The 26,643-nt window shown below is 41.5% G+C and overlaps 2 protein-coding genes across 51 annotated transcripts in view; both read right to left on the bottom strand.

Annotated features, from left to right (window-relative positions):
* The window catches only part of SORBS1 (sorbin and SH3 domain containing 1), a 160,770-nt gene that overhangs the window by 46,034 nt on the left and 88,093 nt on the right, over positions 1-26,643 (bottom strand). For 32 of the 50 annotated variants that reach the window (XM_072339618.1, XM_072339619.1, XM_072339620.1 and 29 more), the window contains 8 exons: positions 20,474-20,529; positions 18,704-18,769; positions 16,560-16,655; positions 12,765-12,884; positions 11,200-11,226; positions 10,898-11,013; positions 6,855-7,220; positions 3,939-4,086 (listed from right to left, as the gene is read on the bottom strand). In XM_072339618.1, coding sequence (XP_072195719.1) covers positions 3,939-4,086; positions 6,855-7,220; positions 10,898-11,013; positions 11,200-11,226; positions 12,765-12,884; positions 16,560-16,655; positions 18,704-18,769; positions 20,474-20,483 — 949 coding nt within the window. In that variant the 5' untranslated portion in view covers positions 20,484-20,529. The remainder of the gene's footprint in view (positions 1-3,938; positions 4,087-6,854; positions 7,221-10,897; positions 11,014-11,199; positions 11,227-12,764; positions 12,885-16,559; positions 16,656-18,703; positions 18,770-20,473; positions 20,530-26,643) is intronic. The other 18 variants (XM_072339663.1, XM_072339656.1, XM_072339664.1 and 15 more) reach the window with 6 other exon arrangements.
* Positions 7,683-8,684, bottom strand: LOC140253995 (uncharacterized; the record flags this gene model as incomplete). The annotated part of the gene is made up of 1 exon (XM_072340159.1): positions 7,683-8,684. A coding segment is annotated over one exon (969 nt), but the record flags the coding sequence as incomplete, so codon positions are not given.

Here is a 26,643-nt window from a genome sequence, read left to right as displayed (position 1 = left end):
TGGATGGGAATAAACCAAGGATTCTTGGCTATGTTCTTTGCTCTATCCACTGCTTAGCAGTTAATCTAGGTATTTAACACATGAAAGCAGTTTGAAAAGAATAAACATTTTACTGACATACAAAATGCAGACACTCTTGAAAGCTCATGTGGTTAATGCAAAGACTACAAAACTTCATATATATTAATTACACCTGTTAAATATTCATAATAAATCATGCCATGCACTGCCTGCCCAGGAAATAACCGTGCTTTGCGGTGGCATGGGACACTTGCCAAGCAACTCTGAAGTAGGAAAAAAACCCTTGATTTGTATGTTTGTTTGCCAGCAGAATCTGTCTTCAGTGGATATTTGTACTAAATGGAGCAACTTCACAAGGGAGACCCAGTGTTTTTCTTTGCTAAGCAAAGCTCCTTTACTAACAGAGCAGAAGTGCAGCTTCTGTTTCTTCTGGTTGGTATTTTTTTGGTAAGTTTTTTTTTTTTTTTGTTGGGTTTTTTTGTTTCTTTTTTACATGAAGATGATGTTTTCTTTCTACTTGTATCTCAGACTAGGAAAGAGCTGCTGATGGGCAGAAGCTGAGGACATATCTGCTATCTTACTCTCCCACCTGACCAGAAGCAGCTTGCAGCCCGAGGCACACACTAGGTAAATGAGGATTTGATCTTTGATCTTGTGTTCTGGGACTGTAAGCAAAGGCCAAAGACTTGTCAGAGCCTCAGAGAAAAGGCTGAGCAGGGGAACATAACTGCTGGCAAAAGGGAAGAAATGATTAAAGATGCCTTCAGAATTCCCAGAGGAGCAACAGAATAAATGAAGGCTTGAAACCAATAACAGAAGGGGAGAAAGAAACAAATATTTCAGTATGTTCATAGCAAAATTAAGTTGTCAAAAATAAAATGTATCAATCTAGACACCAACAAATATGAAGGGAATAAATTCTTACTCTAATGCTAGGAATGAAGTAGAGGATCTGAAATGACTTGTTTCTAGGCATAAATCTTATTCAGTTGGTGATACTGAAATCTGGTATAAAAAAAAAAAAGACCTGAGATCTCTCCTCATGACTGAGCAATTGTATTTACCATGTTTCAAATGTCACGACCTGTTTCTAAGTTTAAAAGCTACATAGCAAAAGATCTTAAATGCTTGCAGACTAATGAACCAGTAAGTATAAAATAGGACAGTAGGTGATGTCTGCTACAACAGTCACTCCAGAGAATAAGGTAACTAGCTCCTTGAAGAGCAATCAATAAACCACTGAGAAGAAAAAAAGCCACATTATCCATCTGGAAGACTAACTAAACTACTGGAGATTTCAGATTGCCAGCATTAAAACGACCTTGAAATTTCTTCCTCAAAGGATATTCACAGCACACAAGAGGAATTTATATTAAACCTCATCTTGACATGAAGAAATTGATTTCAGAACAAAATACAATTAACCATTTCAAGGGAAGGTGGGCCATAATCCAATAACAGTGTTATCTGCCATGAGACTAAACCAGCTTTAAATGAATACAGACCAAAAAGATGAAATCAAATATGAATCATGTCAGACAGTAGAGAAACATAAAAGATCACAAAGATGTGAGAACCATTTTAAAACACCATATCAGCTGCACTACAAAAATACTGCAAAACACTACCAAAAAACCTTAATACTATGCTGGGAGTCTAGATGGGGGCAGAAGCATAAGGAACTGTAAGAAATCCCCAATATATAGACAGATTGGAAAGGAAGAAAACATACCTATGAGTAGATAATATATGCCAGGAAGTAGAAGAAAACTGTGATGAGAGAAATAGAATTTACAGAATGTCCCAGAGATGCAAATAGAGGTTCTGAATAAACAGAGCTAACAGCAGACTTCATATTTTACCAAATAGGCACATTGAAACTGTTATTAAGGGAGCAAAAAAGATGACACATCCAATCACTATTTCCATTCTTTTTCTTCCCCCCTCATTAAATAAGAAGTCTGACGTCCTACTGTCTGATGGTGAAATACTTTCCACTCCAACGGTAACAAAGGACCAAGCTGAATGACAGCCGCTGAGGTCAGAGACATGATAATCAGTGTGATCATATGAAGTGTACTGAATAATTTTAGACCAGCTTTTTTTTGTTCTAAAGGAAGAAGTTTCAGGAAGAGCAGCTTGCTGGACTGTTGACATTCATCCTCAGTGTGCCTTGCAATACAAAGGAAACCCGACAAGACAGGAAGAAAGATGCTGTGACGACATTTGAAAAGCATAAATGTGATGGTTGGGACATCTGCCTGTCAAGTTGACAGTAACCCCAGAAAAAATATTGCAATGACTGATATGAGACTTCATTATTAAAAACGGTGCAGCATATAGCATCAGTCAGTACAGGCAGATGATGAAGATGTGTTCTCAATATGATCCTTACAAATTACAGGTTTGATTTCTAAAGACTGGAAAACATGTTTGAATGGGATATTTTATAGACTCAGTTATGCTCCTTAACAAATTGTGACCTATAACACAGTCAACGAAAATTTGATAAGGCTCTTCAATACAGCAGGCTAGAGTATGATGAGATCTGATAGGCAGAGGCAAGAGATATTCAAGACAGAATAAAATAGTTGTCTGCAAAGGCAATTAATCAAGTGAACAGTCTGACATCCCTTGCCTCAAAGCCAGAGTGTGTGGACCATCATATTATACAAATCTGTCATGCTCTTAAAATCCACATAGAGAAAGTATCCTTGGGAGGCACACACTCTAAAATGCTCCAGATTTATAACAAAACCCACTAGAACAGTAACCCTACTTAAGGAAGGCAAGATTTGAGATAAAAAGGCTGTCTCAGATAAAACATTTGGGAATCCAGACATTCTCATTCAGGAGAACAAAAAGTTTCTTCAGATGCTAGAAGAAAGGAAGAGATACAACCCACTCACATGAGCGATAGCATCAGCTGGGCTACAGCACAGTAACTATCTCTGGAGCTAAAGACAGTAGTCTGTTTAACAGAGGCACTAAAGAAAAGAATATACACATCATCTGCAAAGGAACAGAACAACAAATGCTGGTAAGCAGGCTGATTAAAATGAGTGCAAGCCTTGCTGCTATTTCCTGATTTTTTTCTTCACAAAACACAGGTTTCAGCATTGCAGATTAAACTTCTCTTCCTCCTACCTTGGAGCTTCCCAAGTTCACTAGAAGCCAAAACAAACTGGAACTGCATCTGTGTGGACCTTTACAAACTACAGTCTTTGGTGATGCAAAACCAACTGGGAGGCTGAGGTATTGCCAGTCATTGGGAGATAAATAGGAGAAGGAAAAGTTTTCCTCAAACATGAGAGATAAAGAGATATTACCATCCATTCAGAAGAAGCTGCAGTGAGGTGGAGAAAGATTTGTATGAACTGTCTTGTGTTTATTAAATTGTTGATATACAAATCTAGAGCTCAGGGTGTTCTGCAATGAGGGTCTGAGTTTAGCAAGTCATGGACAGAGGACCAGACTGTCAAATTCAAACACACTAGCAATTGGTTGATTTACTACTGGGTAAATGTGGCTGCTCCCCCCTGAAATAGCTGAGAAGTAGCTCATGCCTTTTCCAGTGAAGCTGACCTACCTCAGTTTATCTTGACTCTACTGACAGATAGACAACAATATATACCCTTTTCACCGCAACAGAACACATAATGAGGGATAAGCTGTTACATGCAATAACTTAATATGTCCCCTTAGAAACATATTCCCCGACATCAAAGTAGCTATTGATCCACAAGAACTAATTAGAAACCTGGAGTATGCTGCAGTCCCAACACTTCCTGGAATCATCTTTACTATTCTTTAGTATTATGGACTTCACTGTCCATAGCACACACATTTCTAAGTTCCTTGTGATTTTAACAGGTTACTCAGTTTTAACCTAAATATCTACCTGGAAGTCTCCTTACCTCGATTGTGCTGCAAGAGTACAATAGTGGGATTGACAATTGTGGTAGAGGGATAGGCAGAAGACAACTTGTTGATTGATGTGAAGGAAGTTGGATAGTCAGTGCCACTGCTAGGCTGGGTCACTTCATTTAGTACAGGAGCTGCATCCTGAAAAGGAGAGCAATATATTATCAACAGCATGCAGGAAAGCTGCAGCACTGGGAAAATCTAGGGGAAAAAAAAGGCATTTGAGACCGAATGAGAAGCATAATCATAGCAAATTTTAGTAAAAAGGCATAAGCATGAGCATTACCTTGCTCCATGTACATACTCTGCTTCTTGTTAATGCAATTAGTTTGCTAAGGCAGTTGTATAATTCTTTGGTGTTGGGTTTCACAACTCCAACCCCAAAAGGAGGCACTAAATTAATCCAGCAGGCTCTCCAGAACAAACACGGGGTGCCAGAAACAAGCAGTTCTAGTTGTAAGAGAAGAGGCAGACATCCTTCCCTGATACATACACACACAAATATATATATATATATTTTTTTTTTGGTTGCTGTTTTAAAACAGTTCCTTTCATAGCAAGAATCAGGCATGCAAAACTCATGCAGTTCTAGAGTGAAACATTACTGTAGACCGTTTGGTAAGGAAGATCCAAGAACTAAGGTTAGCCCCATCATTCAGGAGAGGCCGTGTGACGTCTACATGGTAAAAATAATGAAAAACAGACAAATGACAAACAGTAGGACTCTACTAAGGAACGTAACTCAATGTAACTTTGCTGCTGGAACATGGATAGCAAGCTACTCTTGCCTTCCTAAGGCAGCCAGCTCCATTGTTCATGAGTTTCAAACCCACCTTTGGTATCACCACAGCTAAAAATACAGGCTGGGCCCACAGGGAGACTTAAAAATTAGTTCTTTGAAAACTCTCAGTCTAAGGATATTAGGATCCTTAGATGTTTAGGCTGAGATTTTTCAAAGCTTCTCACGGAATTTGGATGCACAATTACAGTTAGCTTTAATGGGGAATAAACATCCAAACAGAGTGAACATGGAATTCCTGCATTCTTGCTGCTCCACTGTCAGAGTGGAATGCTGCAGGCAACTGATCTGTGAAAAACAACTGAGCATCCAAACAAGAGTTTAAAGTCAGTACAGAAAATAAATAAATAAATACACAGACTATTAATCCAGAAGAATAATCTCTCTGGGTTTTTATGGCCAAGTGAAGATCAGTGCCCTCACACCCACCAGTGTCAATGGAAAGGGCTTTACAGGATAATGCAAGGAGCCAAAGCTCCAACAAGTTATAGTGAGAACTGGCCATCAACAGGAGCAGCATCTATAGTTATTCCAATCTAGAGGGGAAGTAGGGCAGAACAATCCAGTTCTGCTGGATGAAGGTGTTCTTCCTCCAAGAATCATCCTGATCAGTCCATGGACAATTCATAAAGGCAGAACAGAAACAAAGGTCTCTGAGACAGAGACCTAACCCCATTTTGCTGGCTTATGATAGTATTCCAAGCAATGCAATTTGTGAGAAGGGCGTGGGAGTTGGGGAGAAGTAGGAGAGGTGCATTTGAGCTTCATTTTGATAACTAATGTATAAAGAACCCCTAAAAGAAGAAGGGTGTCAGGTCAAGTCAGGCTTAGGAGTCCCAGCTACGTCATCAAATTGGGTGAACAAAGAGCTCTAAAATCACTGAAGAAAAATTGCTCTGTGATCACATGAACAGAGCATGCAAAAAAATGAAGTTTCAAAACTCTCATCTCATGAAAATCATGTAGACCAAAATTTCTACTACTACCCCAGTATTTGGATGCCTGCTGAATTTTCCTAGTGCCTGCAGATAGACTCCATAGAAATACTTTAATTGTTCTCAGTAGTAAAATCCCACTAATTCCAAAAGAAACAGAAAGGTCAATGCTGAGAACTTTCTAAAGTATCATCCTCAGTTGTCTTTTATTCCCTTCCCCTCAAGCCCCATATGCCTGTCCGGGGCACCTGTCTGACCTCTATAGAATCAAAGGCCAAAGGAAGTGCCACCAAAAGAGATGGAGGTTCTGCTGGGATTTTTGCTTACCCTCATGAGAAAGCATATCAAAAAGCTGGTAGTTTTAAGACTTCCAGTATCTGACCCTCCTTATACTTTTTGCCTCCTCTGAAACTTCAACTGAGAGCTATTTCTCCTCCTTGTTTGAAAGGACTTTTTAATGGAAGGTGAGGAGTTTAAAGAGAAAATACCTAAGCCAGGAAGAACACAGTAAAGTTCAAGTTACAATTATTGCAGTACTTTATGAAAATTTTGAAGAATTCAGTCAAAACTGGTAACTCAGTACTGAAGAGACACTCTGATCCTAACCGATCCCATGGCGCCTATGAACATGGGAGAGTCTCAGCTCAGTAACTGATAGTATTGCTTGTAGGTCACTGGATATCAGCAGCAATCTTACATGGGTTTCAACAGGAATTTCTGTAGAGATCATACAGTCTTGCGTCTCCAAGAAAGCCAGAAAGCCAGCCCTAACCTTCAACTGGTCTGCTATTACTACTAACAGTGTTGTTCAAACACAATTAAGGATGCTATTAAAAGAACCTGAAGAGATCAGTTAGTTGCAGCTATTCTGCTTACACAGAATTAATTATTAGCAAAGTCTGGTGAAGGCTCCTAAAATGTGCAACACCTAGCAGAATGGATACAGAAGTAGACAGCCAAATGTTGCATATGAGAAGTCAATAAGAAGTTTAAAGCTGCACAGGGCAGGCAATGTGCATGCACTAGCAGAGGACGTAAACAAGGTTTCAGTTGTCATGCTGCTAGCAGGGAGTGAGTCATCACTCCTCTCAAGTTTAGTATGCCAAGGAGAAAGTAATTTTAATCTGGGAATACAAATTTAGGACAAGAGTGAGAAGGGTACTTGGCAAGCTTACTGTATGTGAGATGACTCCAGTGATTTCAGGCTTCAAACCCCTGTGCAAAGCCCCCGTAACTGGAGGTACAAGTGAAGGTGGTGTTGAGAAGAATGGAAGTTTCGGGTAAACAGAGGGTGATGTGCCAGACGCAGAGGGTGCTTGGTTATGGTGGAAACCCCTCTGGAGATGTGGGGGAATGAAATCATCTAAAGTCGGAAAAGTCAAGGGTGTGCCAGGAGGAACAGTCTCGGGGAATACGGAGCCTTGCCCAAAAGGAACCAGAGGCGGTGGAGGAGTGCTGGAGCTGCCTTCTTGCTGTCTGTCTGGATTAATCTGGACAAGGGGGACTACTATAACCCCAGGCTGAGTTGTGGAAGTGGCATCCTGTAGGAAACAAGGTGTTGTTATGCAAAGGAGAAGATAGGAACTTTAGTCTAACGCAGCCATATAGTGTCATGCAAGGATGCACCCCAATTAATACAAAGCCCCAAAAGACTTTCTTCCCTAGAGAAATGTACTTCTTCAGTCTTTCCGCCATGGCCTCTGTACACACACACAGTTTCTTAGAGAAAAAAAAGAATAAAACAGCATCTTCCATCCCCTCACCACCCTTCTCTCCTGTCATTTGCAGAGAGGCTAAATCAAACCACAAAACAGTGCTGCACTCACCCATCACTTGAGAAGCACTAACCAACACGTAACAGAGTTCGCCTCTTTTACACCTCCCTAAAATAGCAAGATCTTAGCCGGTCCAACCCAGCCCCCTACAAACAACATGCACACACAAACACACAGATCAGTGTTGGGGAGACATTAGGTGTTAAATGTCATGGAGTAGAAGATCACAAAGGCTCAGGTGGTGTATCAGATGCTCAGAAATTAGGAAGGACGGGGATAAAGCATTAAGGAAACATTGTAATGAATTAAAGAACCATTCAAATGGCTGAAAGAAAACAAGGTTATGTAGAAAACATGTACCATGCTGCGTCCCACTGCCTTGTATGGCGGCCGCCGCTGCTGGGTAAGGTAAGGTTCTTTTCTCATTCTGTTCTCTGTGGCAGCTGTGCTCTGGGGCTCTAGCACTCTGTCCCTCAAAGCTTGCGGAGGTGACGACTGAGTCCAGGAGGGCTGGCCCAGATCAGAACTAACTGCGTCTTTATTGAGGACAACGTAAAAGTACGGCCTGGGAGGAATAGGAGGAGGAGGAGGAGCAGGAAGAGCTTTTCCCGTTGCAGAGAAAACAATATCGGTGGCTGGTGCCTGAGTGACCTCAGCTCCCAAACTGGTGCTGGCTGATGGGCCATGTGTGGTGCCAGTGGAATTTTCAGACGTGGCCGAGCAAGTGTTGTTAGATAAACAAGCTACATATAGTTTGGTGACCTTTTTATCCGCCTTCGTCTCATGACTGGAATTCATTCCAGCCTTACTACTGGGATCTGCCCTGTCAGGGTTGTGTTGTAAGGATGATGCATTTGATGAGGAGCTACTTTCCAAGAGTGGCTGCCCAACATGCACCATATCTCTGGGACCTGAAGAAGGAAAATGCCCTGCTGGCAAGCCTTGCTTCCTGCTGGGGACTGACCCATAGGGGGTGGGTGATGAGAAGTAACACCGCGCACTGGCATTTAGTGATGCACGCTGACCAGAAGGCTTGGGTGCATTCAGGTACACGCAGTCCATGATGGGCACTGGCAGCAGGTTGGTTGTTTTAGTGTCAGTGCGAGGACGCCATGCAAAGCTTTCCTCTTTGGGGAGAGGAGGACGGGGAGGAGGAAGGGCCTGCCCAGGCGGAATCAAGAAGCAAGAGAGGGAGAAAGGAAGCAGCACAAAATAAAAGGAAAAAGGAGGGAAGAATAAATTGGAAGAATGAATTTGGTCATTAGATTTGGGTTAAGCAGGTTTTAATACAGCAAGAACAAAAAGCAAATACAGTATCTGGAAGGCCAGTACAGAACTCACATCATCTCACAGAGCCTCTCTCAGCAATCCTCACTGCAGCACACAAACATTACCCAGCTCTAAGACCCTGCCTACACATTTCCATATTAAGATTTAATATCCTGCCTAACAAACCCAAGCGTATGTCAGTGTAACCAAATACTTCCCAGCACAGGGGATATCTGAATTCCAAAGCCAAATTCAGAGCTCTAGACCATCTCCATTGCACATTAAGTGCACTGCAAAAGATGAATATGAAGAAGTCAGTGCTAATGAAAACAGACATGAATACAACAGATTGCAGTTGTCCAAGTAAGAAGTCAGCATTTATTGCCACTGAAAAGCAGGACCTTGAATTTTTTTAGGATTTTTTCAGTCTTAAAACTGCTTTTGACAAAATCAGAATAATTAAAGTTTCCTGAGGAACAGAGTTAATAAGAATTTGCCTTCTAAATTAAAACTGCTACAGAGAAATTATCTTTCCAGTGAATTTTAAGGGAGTGGGCGAGCTGGAAACAAGAAATAAGCAGCAGGCAATATTACTGGTTTTGGTACTTTGCAGCTAATTGCAGCTCCAATTCCAATCACATTGAATTTTTGCTGAAAGTCAGATTGTTTCGAAGAAAAATAACTGCAATGGAGAGGTTTTGATTTTTACTTGGTTGCCAGTAGCCAAAAATGATAAGCTGCTGAAAAGAATATACTAAAACACCAGCCTACTGAACGGCAGCTCCCTGCATTCTTGCTAATTAACCCTCTGGAGACTATAGAAGTATGTTTCACACATGTATACCACTGCTGTATCCTTATGGACAAACAGTGGCTAAATCACTTCTAAAATAGTTAAAATCAGAATGAAGATTCCCTAACAGCTCATGACAATCAAACATGAAAAAGTACCACTTGTAAAATTCATCCACACATGACAGGTTGAGGTCAGCACCTATTCTTGTTAGATGGATACATATCTAAACAAGTTTCATAAAATTGAGCTACTCCTATCCTTGTGCCACTCCTCTTTCACCTTCATCCCTGATGAGGGAAGACTGCAGAAGTGGGTTGGGAAGTTCTTCTTCAGAAGGGCTTCTAGTTTTGGAAGAGGATCATCCTCTTTTGGTTTATAGAAAGTAGCTTTAATGCGAAGAATTCAGCTCACAACAATTTCTTATGCTAGGCTCACTTTATCCCTGTACTGCCATGCAGTGACAATTGAGAAAATTATGAGAAAACACAAATTATCTATCCGCAATTGCCTGTTCTTATTTTGTTCCATTTCACCTTAGTCTGGACAGTAGTCCTTGCTACTTCTGTAAGGTGTACTACATGTTTAAGTCTTCTCTCTGTTCATCAGTAAGATCAAGAAGCGACTACAGGACCAACTGTAAATGTCAGGCAGAAAATAGGTCTCTTCTTTAGGGTGTTGCTCCTTCCCACGTCTTCTTCTGAGCTGTGCCATCTTCCACTTACAATTTAGGAACAGCATCTGTTCTTTGGCATTACTACAGGTTGCTGATGATGGAAGCAGTCACTCTGATAGGTGACAAGGCTTTCAGGGGACTCCTGAAAGCACTTTCTATCAAAGGACGTACTTATCAGTATTCAGATCACCTCTCTGCAGACCAGCCACTCAAAAGGATGAAGTTGCACCTTCTTTTAATTGATTCATTTCAACCATTTATCTTAAGGTACAAATAATCTTTCCCTCAACAGCCTTAAAAGGCCTGTATTAGTTACAGCGTTAAAACTGAAAGGTATTTCCCCAGTAACTTGCTTCCACTGCCAGGTGTACCCTAAAGAAATTATTTCAGCCTGCGCAACCTCTGGAAAAGAGACCAACACAAAAGACAAACTAATAGATGGCTACTTCACCTTTTTGTTGCAAGCAAAAAGCATTGTTGTCCTTCTTCATCCACCAAGGAAACACTGTGGTCTGTCTGAACACAAAAGCTCCACGGCACTTTGCTGACATCGGTGCTGTCCCCATTTTACAGGAAGGAAAAGCTGATGCACAGTAACTTACCCAAGACTGCAGCAAAGTCTGGAGTTCAATCCAGGACTCCCGCCCATGAATCCAGTGCTTGAACCCAGAAGATCACCCTAAGAGTCACAGACAAAAGGCTTACCTGTGGCTTGCTGTCTGAGGAAAGGTTCGGACGCACACTCCTATAACCCTTGGCAGCCAGAGAAGATGGTTGGGCATCCCCATTAGCATCAGTGTTGGGTGATGATCTCCAGTCATCTAGAAAGGAAAGAAAAAAAAAAAACAATTCAGCTGACAGGATTCCCTCCAGCTTTAGAATTAGTGAAGGGAAGGGATTTTTTTTTTCTTTTTTCTTTTTTCTTTTTTTTTTTTTCCCCTCCAGACAAAAAGAAATACTTCCAAGAAAGTAGCAGAAGCAACAACATAAGTAGTCAATGTTTGTACCTGCTTCTGTGTTTTCTGGCTCCAGACCTAAGCATTTCACACAAAAGAGGGACAGGAGGGATGGGAGTGGAGGAGAGACATAAAGGAAAAGGAAGGGAAAAAATAAACTGTTACATTTACAGAGAACATGTACTGATTGGAGTGAAGAGTCAAGTTACTTCATTTCACACATAAAATGCTCTCTGACTGTGCTGCCTAATTACCATAGAGACCAGACCCAAACACGATGCCCTCCTCCTTTCTGACCTTTGTAAACACAAGGCAATTCATTCAGAGCAATGAAGAAACAATTGTTCATTGACATTCTTACTTCAGAGGCAAAAAGGCAGTCCAGCTAGCTACTTTCTAAAGCTGCAGCTTCGAACACCATACACTACTGAGAATGAAGGGACTCCATATTCAGCTCTGATAAAGCTGATGAAGACATTTCTACCCTTGTCAACGCTACTACATATAATTATCTGGGACAGAGGACAGTCAACAAACTGATCAGGTTTTGCACACTAAGTGCATGCACGTGAAATGAATTTAAAAACAAAACAATGTCACTTTACAGCCAAGTCCATGCATATGGATGCATTGGTTCCATCATCTATTTACCCACCTCCCACTGGGCTCCTCCCCACTACCTCTCCCCTGCTAGTCATTTTGCTGTTAGATGCAAAAAGCTCTTCCAGCTCCAAAGTACATTTCATAAAGTGATTGAGAGAATAAGCAAAGGAAGTATTAACGACCTCATTTCCATAGTAATGGGCTCACCACCATTCAGGCTGGTGGAAATTTATGAAGCCATCAGCAGAGAGGTGAGAGGCAATGGTGGGGGGCAGGAGCATGAAAAGCGGGAAGGTCAAGGGTAAAGCAGAAGGGGAGGAGAAGATAGAGCAGAAAGTGGCAGATTGGGGCTGGAATTAATGGAATCATCCTTCCTATAACAGTACACCCAGAAATGATGTGTGCTTTGCAAGTTTGACCCCCCACCCCCCTTAACAGCATCTTGCCTGTGGGAGTTCATCCTCTCTGCCAGACCCATTACACTGGCCAGGTTTATTATTCTTTGCTTGTCTCCTACAATTAAGTAATTACACTTCTGCTATTGAATGATGGCAAAGCTCTGTGGCGACACTGTCTGTCTGGGATGCCATCCCTGCTCCCTTGACAACCCAAGTGAATGCTGTGGTGGCAAGCAGCACTATCTGGCCTCTTTCTGGTTCATCTTGGCTGGAATAAAGGTCTGCCAGAACAGATAAAACAAAACAACCAACCAATTGTCACAATAACAACTAGATGAGAATTCTTGGTGTTCCTGGTAGCAAAAGAGTTGTGAAAAAACTTAAAGTCAATGAGAGAGCAGTCACGCACTGGAGGAGAATAGGTGTCCATCTCTGCCCTTGGAGATTTAGAACCTGATCTGGTTTTTAAAAAGAGGTTTCCAAAGCTATAGGACCTCAGGCTTTAAATTTTAGTTTAAAATAACAGCAAAAAAACCCAGCCCAAGACCCTGAATTGACCTCACATAATGTTACAAGGTAACATTTTCCAGTTAACTTTGCACCCCTTTCACTTACTCTCAGGTTTCTCAGCATCCTGAGGACATGGTGAAGAGACTTTCTGATTCTCTTCAGAGGCTGGAGATGCCCGGAGAGTCACAGCTCCTTTTCCGCTGCAGATTTTAGTGGGATCTGTTTCTAAAGGAAACATACATGCACAGAAAAGACACAGTGAGAGAGATGATACAAAGCTATTAGGAACCATCAGAGCTCTGTGGAGTAACTTTAACATGGCTGCCTCCAAGTGAATCAATCTAGTAATGTTTATGTTGATGAAGATTAGCTCTGGATTTAAAGCATTGAGAATTCAAAGCAGTTTTGTATTCAAGTAACTGATGAATGTAGAAACATGTTCTGCGCCAGCGTAATAGAGCTAAGAAAGCAGGAAAAAAGGATGAGTGGTTGAACCAAATTTCATGGGTCCATTTGCTTTATTTGGTCTGCTCTGCATGTAAATACTGTATCAGCAGGACAGCATTACACCAGTGACTCTTCTGTTGAGATGTCCCAGTGGTATACAGCAGTACGATTTGTGTGCTTAAAAATGCCTTTTGTCCTGTCCAAGAAAGAAAAAGTCTTAAGCTTACTGGAGGACAAAATCTTGTAACTGAATATGATCTGCAAGTTTCCTCCTTGCCAGGTCCCCCCATTCCATGATGGTGTTGTATCTTTTTGATGTAGGAACCCAAATGCCATAAAGTGCAAAGAAATTTAACAGAACACCTTGTGAGCCAAACACCAGGCCATATCAACTTCCTTGCTAAGGCCTCATTCATCACAGCTTCTGTCCAGGTTTACCCTTGTGCACTCCAGTCTGTGGATTTGGATTCTTTCCTTCTCTCCCCTTATTCAACAATAACAAAACAGATCTTCAAGGTTATCTTTCTGCCCTTATTTAAAATCTTTCCAGAGAGTTGTTTCCTCTAAGATATCTGTAGAAACAATATGCCTAAAGAGAAAGAAAACTTATCCAACCTACTTGCACGGGAAAACATATCATCTCCCTTTCTTACGCACTACCTACTACTGCCCTGCAGCTGTCACCAGCCTTTTCACTTTGACCTACTTCAAGAGAGGTACTAGTCCTACCACAATGTACAGGGAGCCTGAAGGGGATCTGAGGATGTGCCATGTTGCACAAGTGACAACATGATTACTTTTTATATTTACAGGTAAGGATCAAGTTCCCTCTGCACCAGGAGGGATAGAGATCTTCTGTGGGAGCTGTTATCATAGTGACAGTTATGCCCCCAGACTGAAGGGAAGGGGTAGAAGCTGCTGCTCACTTCCCAGATAACAGCTTGTGTTTGTGCAGATCAGCATCCACTGCCTAATTCCGGTAAGACACCACTCATTACATCCACAACCAGACAGTGCCTACAGACCACAACAGTTCTTCAGCCACAGTTGCAAAACACTGCCACAACAAAATGAAACATCAGGAGTGGCAGATGGATAAGAGCAGTAAGTGGGAAGACCTACTGCATGTCAAGCACCTGGTTCATACTGGAAACCCACAATGCTGAATCTCCATGGTTCAGGCTTGAGCTTACAAAGCTTTAAGGCTTTCCCAAAAAGGATATTTTCAGGTAGCAGATCCACACATATCAAATGCTTCTTAATCCTTAAACATACTAACTTCACAGATCATCACACAACAGATCATGCTTTAGGGTCACCCTTGCAGCTGCTGAAATAGAAGCATATTTCTCTGACTGAGAAGCATTTGGTATGCTGGTGTGGATAGTCCTTCCCCCCCTAGAGGTTGCTTCAGTGCTGCAAATTAAGTAAAGACATAATTGATGGAAAAAAACATCTTACTCCCTGCGTATTCCACCTCTTCTCCAGTACTAAGGGTGGATCTGCTACCTGAAGCTACTCTTTGTGAGAAAGCCCTAAAGCACTTTATGCAGAGTAGGGTTAGGAGACTATCTTGGCCCAGGGCTATTACTGGCTGACACATCCACACAACACAACACACAGTCTCAGGACTCTACGGATCCATGTTCAAACCAGAGCAACAATGTTTATGTTTTGGGACTCCGGTTTCAAGAGTACTGTAACTATGAAGCATAGATACATTGTTGGGAGTTATCAGGACAGAGAGAGAAGGGCTGCCATTCTTCTATACTCACAAAAACACCTAGAGCTCACAGCAGAAATGCCTGTACTATAGAGGAGGAGAAAGGTGCTGGAATTGTTCATTGCTCTCCATGTACTGTTGGAGACCAACATCCAGATTAGAAGTATTTTTTTGGGACAAATCTTACACTAAGACTTAGGCTGAGGTTCAAGAGATGTTAAAGCTCTTCATAGAGGCCAGATCTTAACAACATTTTGGAACTTAGGAAGAACACATCAGCATCTTCATGAATTAAGGCGAATTAAGAGATTGCGACGTGTCTGGTTCTTCTTTGCTTCACAGACTCTTTCTCCAAGGTTATAGCAAAGTGTGCAAGAGGATAAAACCCCTTCAGCACCTTCTGCTAAAGCACTCTTTACTAAATACTCTAGTTCATTCTTTTCCCTCCTCTCCTTTCTCATCAACATTTTGATTCTTGGTCATTAACCAGAGGAGCAAGTGAAAATGTCTTTCCTTTTCCTTTATCCTTTTCCTTGGCAAAAATAAACAGCACACCTGGAGCAGAGTGAGAACATGCAGCCTGGGATCATAAGGCCCAGAATTAATTGAGATGGCTCTAAATGTTTCAGTACAGCAGAAAACACAGCTTACACTGCACACTGACGTACCTCACTTCTGAATTAGGGATATATGAAATCATAAGAGGGAAAAAACCTCTAAGTGCTCTGTGCCTGACTGCTCTTATGTGCTCCATTCAGATGCAAAGGGTTGGGTGGCAGAATCCTCAGTGATACAGAAAAGTTTTGGGACTGACATCTCTGCAGTGACTGAGGAGAGATGTATGCCAAGACACAGAGAACTTTCTCTATCAAAGCAATTTGTTTTCCTACAACTTATTCCAAATGTAAGTCAAATCAAAACAGTAGGAATCACTGAAAAAATGCTTTGAACTCGGTAAAATCAGAACACTTAGAAAAGAGTTGAGAATAAAATTGACAATGACAAATGCCCTCACAATTTAAGTCAAAAGAAAGAAAACAAAGATACAAATTTCTCAATAGAGGGATCCAGCAGATGGTACCAAACACAATGACATAAGCTCCTTACTTAGTGCTCATGTGTGACAGATCAGAAGAGACGAGCAGTATCAGGTAGCCTGTCCAAGTCCAGCAAAGTATAAAAATAATCTTGTACTTCTAGCAGGAAAATGTGTTAGGGGAGGGGCTAACAGAGAGCCTGACATCCTTATTTATCCACGTAAAGTTTCTCTAATGTCAGTGAATATCAGCATATGCACTGAATAACAAAACCATCCCACAGATGCTGAACTATGCTTGAACCTGTGAAATACCACCTCTGATGTCTATTTGCTTTCATAAAGACTAAAGATACGCAGGAAACATCTCTGGTTCATCAGGAGTTTGGTTCAAAATGAGGCTGTAATAACAGCATCATTCATAACCAAGCACTAGAAGAAGAGCTTACAATGATCCCAGATTCAAGCAGACACAATTATGTCTGCAGAGAAGCAGCATAATTGAGAACAGTGCACTGTGCCATCAGGAGCTAACTTTATTACTTACTGATGAAATCTACAGCTCTGGAAACAGTGAGAAGGATGAAGCTGAAAGCTAGCCAAAGCACGTGGGTAAAGCAGAGAGAAAAATAACAGAGAAAGAGAGAGAATGATGGCAACTAATGCACAGCGTGGAGGAGTAAGAAAAAGATACCTGTAGGCAGCACTAGGTGAGGAGAACTTTTCACTTTCTTCACAGGGATTATTGTAACGGCAGAAATAGAGCGTGTGTATAAAGGGACGTCAACAGCTGCAAACACAAAAGTGTAAATGGCACATCCAAAAAGGAAGAACAGAGTTTGGAATCATGCCACTAAATTTTCTAATGTACTCAGAGACACAATAGCAGGAAATTTCAAATACAAAAGCAGTCCAGAGAACAGTGATGCAACCACTAAAAATATCCCTGCGCTCATCCTAATCCAGGATATGTCTGCTTTATGCTGTGCACAGAACTGCTTACAGAGTCAACTAACTGCTGACCACCACTGTGCTACAGGGGCAACAAACCTGGAAGCATTAGTTTATAGAAGCCATCAAAAATGTTTTAGTGTGATCATTCAGCTGAGAAACACGACATGCAAAAACAAAAATGTTAAGTCAGTGTTACAGCAGCTCAATTAAAGTGATAAAAGGAGACAGAGATTCAGAAAGAAACACCAAAAACTACCAATATTACAGAAATTCTGGATTTTAGGGCACATTTTACAAGTTCAACAACAGAACAGTACATAAATACGAAACAATCCTGAAAAGCAGTTCCACGCTGATGTGTAGCATCAAATGTCTGGCACAGAAGACATCTATCAAAGCAGTAGATGAAATATTTCTTCTGCACTCCATCACCTAGCACAGCAGTTACAGTATACATATAGTTAAAATAATACAAGGGAAACTCATAGATAGCACAGTGTCAAATTCTAGCAGTGGTTACAAAATTCTCTAAAGCTGTTGTTACTTCCTTTCCATTTTTTTATTGCTGCTAATGGGGAAAACTCTACTACAGATGATGAAAAAAAAAAAAAAAAAAAAAAAGGTGAAACTACATATAGGTGATACTCCACAGGATTTGCCAAGATTAACACCTCGCAGTCACAGCTCCACTAGAGTAATGAGAGTTGGGCTGTTGATTTCTGAAGAGCCAAGATTTCCTCTGTTAGAATCTATTAGATTTCTGCATATATTAGCTGGAAAGTGGCAAGTATCCTCTTCTCTCCACCTCCTTCAGGCCTGAAAAATCAGGGGCAAGAGGAACCACATTTCTAACACTTCTCACACCACTCTGACCACTGGGTAAGAGTGAGGGAGATACTTATCTCAAGGTGCCATGCACATCACCTGATGGCAGACCCTTCTGGCCCCAGGCAGGACTGGGAAGCAAAGACTTCCATCTGGCAGAGGACTCTCAAGCAAGATGATAGGGGAAGAGCTCAACAAATTTTTTTCAAACCACAGATAAAATTGCTGATTTTTTACATTTGACTGCATGGATTGAAAGCCATTTGCCTTAGAGCAACCCAAATCAAACTGTCCTCTGTGCGTCTCCCTGAGCATCCTGTGAATACAACAGATCCCAACTCCAAAGAGTCTGTGGTTTAAGAAACAACTTTAATGCTGTTCTGCTCTGCAATTGACTGAATTCAGCCACCCACAACGCAGTCAAAATACTAACCACTATAAAAAGACATCAAAATCAAAGAAAGGAAATGAACCCTGCAGACAAGTAACCCATACAAGCACATACTTTCACCCTGCCAAAATACACACCATCACTATATAATACCAAATGCTATTTTATGCTTCAAATCTGTTGATATTAACTTGAAGGCTCGTTAGTCCAGATAAACTGGGGCTTAAAACCCTTGTTGCTAATGACACATTTCTTTATTACATAAACAGTTTCAGCTCTTTAATTCTGGCTCAAACCTTTACCTCCCACTGAGGTTAACAGGGTTTGCACACAGGCACCCAAAAGTCCATGCTGCTCAAACACATCAAGGTGCTGATTCACAGGTGCCCACAAGTACTAGAAGTAGTGCACAGCTTTCTTCAAAACAGCACAGAAAATAGGCAAAAATGCAAATCCAGCCTGCCAACCTTTGTTGCTTAAGAGACAAAGAACACTTGTTCAGCTAAAAAATGCTGCTACTGGCATGCTGCAGCACAAGGCCTTTGTTGTATCAGTAGCCAGGCAAACTAAAGTTGGAAATGCTGCTGTAGTGCCCAGGGAAACCAACCACATTACTCAGCTAACATGCAGGGGGAGCTGCAGAGGTGACTCTGAAGCTCTCAACCCACCTTTTTCTTGTCCATTGCTGCTCAGCCCATTGACAACAGTTTTTGTAACATCAACTTCTTCACGTTCTGCAAGAAAACCAAGAAGCGTATTACCTCCAGGTTAAAGCATTTGCAACTGAACTTCACATCTGAATGTGAGGAGGTGCCATGGGTCAGCACCACTTGATTCTGGAGATAGGAAGTATTCCTGTCATCTCAGGAGGTGTTGCCTGGAGACATAAATCTCCCTTGAATGACACCTAAGTCTCTCTTTGCCTTTTGCAGATTGCAGCCTCTTTTAAAAGCAGGGACTGTCTCTATATGTACAGATGGCATCCAGCTCAATGCTGTTTTTATTTTTGGTGGGATATGAATACTCCAGTCTTGGAAAAGTAAATGCTCTTTGCTACCATATCAGCCAGACATGAGTACAAACTCAAAGATAGGAGAGCTGGCCCACATTCCCTAATTTTCCAGGTATGTGCTGTGTTGGCACGAATGAAACTGGGTGTTGTGAGTTCAAGGAAACACAGAAGACAGCACTGGAAAGGATCTCCAATGGTCACAGCAGAAACACATGCATCTATCTTTATAATTACTGACAGATGTTTGCCTAACTAGTTTTTACAGCATCACCTTAGAGCAGTTTATTCCAGTGCTTTAAAATGTGGAAGTTTCTGCAACTTTTAAGTCAAATTCTCAGTTCATGCTTCTGGTTAGTCTTGTAGTATTCCTCAGTCTTCAAATGGTTCTGCTTTTTCTCAAAATGCAGTGCTAAAAACCGTACAGTACACAGTACTCCATCTGAGACACAGTAAAGTGCTAAAATCAAGTGGAAATGTTATTCCATGGATCCTACATATGGTACTTGAGCATGGCATCTACTTAAATTTTTTCAGTCTTACCTTATTACCCAGAGAAACCCAACAGTCATCCTTTCCCCAACTATCTCCATTTCCTTCATCCTCATTTTTCTTTGAAGAGTTAATTTTTCCTGTCCAGATGTCAAACTTTGCACTCACCTCCATTAAAACATATCCAAGTCTTTCAGATCTCATTCCAGACTTACAACAAGCTAAAGTGACCAACTTTGGCTCAAGATGTAGCTGGTAGTCAGAGCTTAACAGGCCAATTTGAAATAACAGAAGTATAGCCAGGACACTACTACAATGCCATTTCACTCTCCAAAAGTTAGAATCCCTGAGCCTTTCCTCAGAGGGCTGAAGCACCTGTGAAGAAGAGCTGAGGGAGCTGGGGTCATTCATTCTAGAGAAAAGATGGCTCCAGGGAGATGTTATAGCACTTAAAGGGAGGCAAGAGGAAATCTACAGGACTCTTTATCAGGAATTGCTGTGATAATAATAGGGGTAATGATTTTAAACTAGAAGAGGGTAGATTTAGACTAGGTATTATAAAGAAATTCTTCCCTTTGAGGGTGGTGAGGTGCTGGACCAGGCTGCCCAGAAAAGGTGTGATGTTCAGTTACAGCCGTTCAAGGCTGCTCAGTCACATTGTTCAAGGCCAGGCTGGATAGGACTTTGAGCAGCCTAATGTAGTGGGAGGTATCCCTGCCAATGGCAGGGGTATTTGAGGGATTTTTAGGTCCCTTCCAACCCAAACCATTCTGTGATGCCAGGTCTTTGCCTGAGAACCAGGATGCAAAAGATTCAGGAAAAAAAAAAAAAAAAAAAAGAAAAAAAGAAAAAGTAATTGGATCAAAAATTAATAGGAATAAGTCTAGCAATAAAAAGGTAGGGCAATGAGGGTAAGCAGAAAATAACACAGACTTACCAGAGCTCATTGTGGTGGAAGGAATTGCCTTTTTCACTTCTGGATTTTGTTTATCTCTGTTTAAAGAGAAAGGTAGAGTGGTTATTTTGTTTAAAATCTTCTCAGTCAAAAGTGTATCTAATGCTGAACAGTCATCACAAAGGTCAAAGTAAGAGCTCTAAGCATTTCCTCAAGAAATTGACTTTCAAAATCAAGATGTATTTATGTCAGTCAGCAGTTACCATTTTTGTTAGTAATTATCAGAAATTAAATAGTATTTTCACATAGTATAGGTACAACTTTCCAACCTAAAGATCATACTGAAGAAAGCATGGGAGTTTCTATAAAGCACACTGCAAATCGGGATAGCTTCTAATATATGAAAAGTGCATCATCTTTGATTAGAAAAAAGAAAAAGTCTTAGTGAGAAGATCAATTTTTAAGCTTAGATCACTGCTATATTTCAAGGTAATCTTTTGCTCCCACCAACATCAGCCTCTCTGGTAAAAACATGTATTAACTTCTGCACCAACCACTTCCAGTCCTGTTCCTGGTATCTTCAGGAACAGGCTGCAATAGGTGAAAGTTAAAATTAGAAGCCTTAATGCTCCTGGGATCAAAAGCAATGAGGTTACCAATCTGAGATTAAAAGCTCTCCAACTGTGAACAGAGATGAAAAAAGACAATTTTCACAGTCATGAGAAACTACAAGGGACAACTGCAGAGCCTATTCCTGGTCAGGACTTGGTACCTACCGACCATTTTCAATGTCACTGCAGATGTTGGTCTGAAAAGAGCAGCATATCTACAAAACTGTCTATGTTTGCCAGAACTTCTTAACTCTCCTGAGATCTAGGCTGATAAAAACTCTTTAACTTAATGTCTCATTCTCCCTCCCACTTCCCCCCTAAAAACTAGTATTAAATAGAGCAAGAGTGATTCCAGCTAATTAAATGCTTTTCAGGGCACAAATAGAAATAGGTATTACAATTTGTGCAATTGTGCATAAACAAACACCCTAGTCTGAGGAAAAACAACACCTTCCCTTCCTTTCAGGCTGCTTGGAGAAACAAGGTGGCAGAGAAGATATTTTCTGTTTTCGTGTTACAAGAAGTAGAGGTAGTAGTGGGACAACCTAAGAGATGGAAATTGTCTTCAGGGAGTTGAGTTTGCTCCCTTGCCTGAAGCATCCCCATTCTCAAGCAGTATTCATTCCATACCAATCTGAATATAATGAGTACGTTTGATAGACAGTCAAAAGGAAAGTAAAGAAAATTAAGCGGGCAAATAAAGCAATAGATTCATCTATAAAACTAGCTGATATCTGGGCTTTCGGGCATGTCACACCAGCAACAGCTGCCAACACTTAGTTACTTTGCTCATTAAAATACCCACACAAGGTATTACATTGTAGGCCAGTGAAGGCTCAGTAGGACACAGCCTAACAGATCCCAGCAAAGAAGCAGAGGGGGGCAAACTAAAGTGACTCAACAAAAGGTAAACACAACCAAAAGGCCTGCCAACACAGCATCCACTTTTTGTACCTACCATTTCATATTAGAAGCAATTGCCCTGAAATAGTAATGATTGACACAGTCTGAGAATTTGGCCAAATGTATTTATTAATAATCTTTCTGATCTCTGTAAGCTTCAATAACAGAAAGTAATTACATTAGTTTAGATAAAGGAGAAATAGATGAGCTAAAATTACAGATTATCAAGGCAAAAGAAAACTATTATCAGTTAAACTTACTGGAAAACTACAAGCAGGGAGAAACCTACTGCAGTTAAATCTCAATACAGCTTTAGGACTAAAAACATTGTGAAACTGAGAGGCTGTTAGTACTAGCACAGCATTGTCTCTCTCCTTGGGATCTGTACAAGTCAATGGGATGTTTCCTCTACATAGAGTATCCCCAAAAGGTTGCATGTCTTTCTCTGCTATACAAGATTTTAAAAAGACCCAACAAATTTCAGCATGCTACCCTTCTGACAGGATACACTAAGCTCACACACGCAGACAAAGACCAAGTCTTCAGCAGTATGGTGGTAGAGCCCATTCCACAGCAGCAGCACCTAAGCAAGTATCTCCCTGACCCCATGCTTCACTCATTTTGAAGCGTCCCTTCTCCACTTACAATAAGTGACATCACAACTGCCAGGAAACTCTTGATTTCAGTGGTTTCTTTTGTATTTGGGAGTCTTGACACTGCTTACAGTATAAAGCACTTGTTTCACTGTGCTGAGAAAGGAATTCAGTAAAGAACTCACACACACAAAAAAAGCTCAATTATTTGGCCTTAAAAGAACAAATTACTTTCTCACAAGAAGCGATCTGAGATCAAAAACTCAGTAGTAATTACAGGAATAAGTTTCCCAAATTAAATGAAGGTGGTGTACAAACTCATTAGAACTAGATTTAGAAAAACGACTTCACCCATGTACCCACACTTAGTAGCAATTACAGAATCCAATTAAAACAACAACCATTCAGTGTTCATTAACCGTGAAACTAACCAGTATTATTGAAGCACTCATGAACATATACTTAATGTAGGTTCCCATAAAAAGAATGGGTTTGGAGTGCTGAGGGTTAGTGTAAGCAATCTAGAGCACTTCAACTCCTATAATTCCAGAGGTTCTATTTTAAAGTTGATTTAGGTAATTTGAGGGTCTGTGAGCAGATTCACTGCACCCCAGTACAAAAAAACCTGCTGCTTAGATTTGAGGAAATTACAGAGTATGTTTGAAGTTGAGAATGTGCCTCAGTGCCTTTTGCACACTGTTTTTTCCCATAGGCTTAACCCAAACCGTTCACTGAAGCCTACTGTGCTTGTATTTTCTGGAATACTCTAAGGCTGCTCTCGGGGTCAGACTCGGTTCAGTCCAACAGCACATCTGGTTCCACAGCCAGCTGTCCTTTGTGTTGCCCTCTGTAACATATGAAAACATACATTCTGAAAGTTAGTGTCCTGTCTGTGTTTGGCAGAGCATCCTGAGGCAGAGCAGCCTGCACATGGGCTGCAGAGGCAGGTGGATCTGGGAACATCTGCTGCTCTCAGTTCCTCCAGACAGCTTCCTGTAGAAGTGGTCACACAGACCCCACAGGCATGTGCAGAATGCAAAGCCACACTTTAGGTCTGAATCTTTCAAAGGAAATCAAAGGTCAGATCCCTTGTGCCAGTCTTAGAAACTGAAAACTAGTACCACCACATCAGCCAAACAAAAACCGATCTCCCACACAAAACCACCACAGTGTCTCCTAGCTCCCTGCTATAAGGAACAGACCACTGTCCCTTTGCCAGGACTGAATTTATGCCTTTCCTGAAATGTGACAGACATAGCAACAAAGCTGCAGACATTCAAAACACAATGAAAGGTGATGAATTCCTAAGGGCGTAAGCCAGCAGCTGTAACGCTGAAGATGCCAATGCCTGTATGTAACGTCCAGCAGCTCCTTGCCAGCTCCGTACCTCTAGATGGGTTTACAGCGCTCCTTCCTCCCTCTCACCCCCAGCACATCTCTCCCAGGGCCACAGCTCCTTCCCTACTTGGTGTGGAAACGGAGCACAGTGGATTTAGAGCCCTATTTAGGAGGAATGCAGATAAGTAGTGACTACTGCTGCACAGCATGTCTCTGGATTATCTCACATGCTCTAAACATTCAAGTGCTCCCCCTGCAACAGTCGGGGTAACAAACAGCTCATTAATTGTCCCGAGTAAGGACGCACGCTCTGCAGTCACCAGTATCTCTGCCGGGAGTCGTGGGTGGTGGTTATTTTTGGTGGTCTAATGTACGTGTGGGGAAAAGTCATTTCCTCTGGTTTCTTCTCTTGCTGTTACTGATAGCCCCGATGACTTGCCTAGAATTTAAGAGCTGTTGCTAACCATAAGCATTCAAAACTCATCAGGCAGGCCTTAAATTCATTACTCTGATTCCTGCTTTAGCTTTTCAGTTTTGAGCTTTCACGTTTGCAAAAGTTTTTCTTCTCACACAAGAGCTTTGAGTGTTTTGTAGCAGCATATGAATGAAAAATCAATGTCTTGTTTATATAATTATAGTCTAGTTATTAAGGATTTTAGAAGAAAATTGAAGATTTTCAGATTTAAGAGATGATGAGCACTCACAAATTCTATTTTTCACTTGATCAGCCCTTGTACATCACTGCTGGCACCCTCCTGCTTAGCCCCTGGCTCAGCCCCTTTCTCAGTGCCACTAGTGTTCCTGCCCCAGATGCTCTGCTCAGCCAGCAGTGCCAGCACCACGTGATCCCAGAGCTGGACAGGGGGCAAAGGGCTGCACTGCTGCCAGCATCCGCTACTACGAGGCTCCTCTGCTTAAAGCAAGCCACTGGAGAGCACAGCTTTGCTGCATTTCTCATGCTGTACCACGTAAAAGGGAGCAAAAGAAAGTAAATTGGGAATATAAGAGGCAGAGCTGCGGGTTAACCCAGTCTATCAGCTCTCCCTCCAAGTACCATTACTCTCTTACCCTGATATACTGACAGAAATATGTTCCCTGTCAGTTTTATTTTAAGGGTTAAAGAACATCCTGTTATTCCATCAGAAGATGCTCCTAAGAATAAATGTTATGAAAGGACTGTGAAGAATTATAGAATCACAGAAGGGCCTGGGTTGAAAAGGACAGTAATGATCATCCTGTTTCAGCCCCCCTGCCATGAGCAGGGTTGCCAACCACTAGACCAGGCTGCCCAGAGCCACATCCACCCTGTAGTCCCACCAGCTCCAAGCAGCCACTTTCCCATGTGCTTTAGTGAGGGTTCAGACAGCGCAGAGTGGTGAAGGCTCAGCTAAATCCAACAAATGGCAGCACTGCACACAAGCTGGAATAGCATGTTCTTATAAATAATTGAGCTTACAGCTGTTGGAACAAACAAACATAGCACATTGCATACACAGTACTGTAGTCTTTTTTTATTTTTTTAAATATGGTGCATGTTTGCTTTCTTCCTAGTGAGCATATCTGGGGTATGTATGCCAGTTGCCAGTCTGGGTACAGTCCATCAAATAAGAAATGTAAACCCAGAGATGTGACTTTAAGAGCTCAGAGATGCCTTCAGAATGAAGTTATCCTTCAGTCACCAACTTCAGAGTAAACAACGCTTACCAGCAACCCAAGTTAACTCAGTTCAAGGTCACTACTTTCAAACACTGCCAAGAAGGATCTGTGGGGTCATCAAGCCTACTCCCATACTATTGCAGGCAGCTGTGTCATACAATCCTGGGCAGGAACACTTCAAGTTCCAGCTTGAAACTGGTAAGGTTTCCTGCCTCCACAGCTCCTCCTTGAAGCCAACTCCTTCTTTCTTATAAGTAGAAAGTTGTTTCTGCCTTGAAGTCTAGATTTAATTGATGAGCAGCTAACACCAAACTGTTTTGCACCAACATCACTTTTCTGTTTAAGTAGCACTTGTTCTTCCTCATCCATTCATTTTCAGAAATCAATCACACCTCTGAGTCTCCATTTGCAAACCTGTAAACAAATGTTTCTAAAGCCATTGGTCTACATGCTGCCATCTATCTGTGAAATCCAGCAATCAAACAGCACATCTTTAAGGCTGAATATCCAAAACTTTAACTCTGCTCAGTGTCACAGAATCAGAGAGCAAAGCCTGAAGGCGAGATGCCCAAGAACTGAAAAGCAAGGTTTAAAAGGCAAAGAAGCTTCTCTGGCCTTTCCTAACTCTGGCCTGACTTTGAGAAACAATTCCATGATCAGATTTGATGTCTACAGGGATTTCTCATGCAAAGAAATAGACTGCAATACTGTCATCAGTGACTGAGCCCTCATGATGATGACATACACACATACGGTTGTAGGGCTGGAGGTGTCCTCTGTTTAAGCCATCAGCCTCCTGCTCTGCCACAGACACAGGGCTGGGAAAGCAGCAGCTTAGTACAGGACAGGAAGGAGAGTGACTACACATGTGGTGGTTCCCTGCTTCCCTCAGGATGAGTTAACTACTCTTATCAGTAACTTTCCAGTCAAAAAATAGACAATAGATTTTAAACGCACTGTAACTGGGCTTTGACTTCCTCCTGAGTCCATTGTGACCACCCTCTGTTTTTGTATTTGATGGCTGAGATCATGGTGACAGGCTGTGTCCTGTGTATTGTATGTCTTCTAAAGAAACAAGTGCCTTTGTGCAACACCTATACACCCAAGCAGC

This window comes from Excalfactoria chinensis, chromosome 6 (genome assembly GCF_039878825.1).
Source record: "Excalfactoria chinensis isolate bCotChi1 chromosome 6, bCotChi1.hap2, whole genome shotgun sequence".
In the NCBI taxonomy this organism is placed as follows: Eukaryota; Metazoa; Chordata; class Aves; order Galliformes; family Phasianidae; genus Excalfactoria; species Excalfactoria chinensis.
This window is presented reverse-complemented; position numbering and strand designations above follow the sequence as displayed.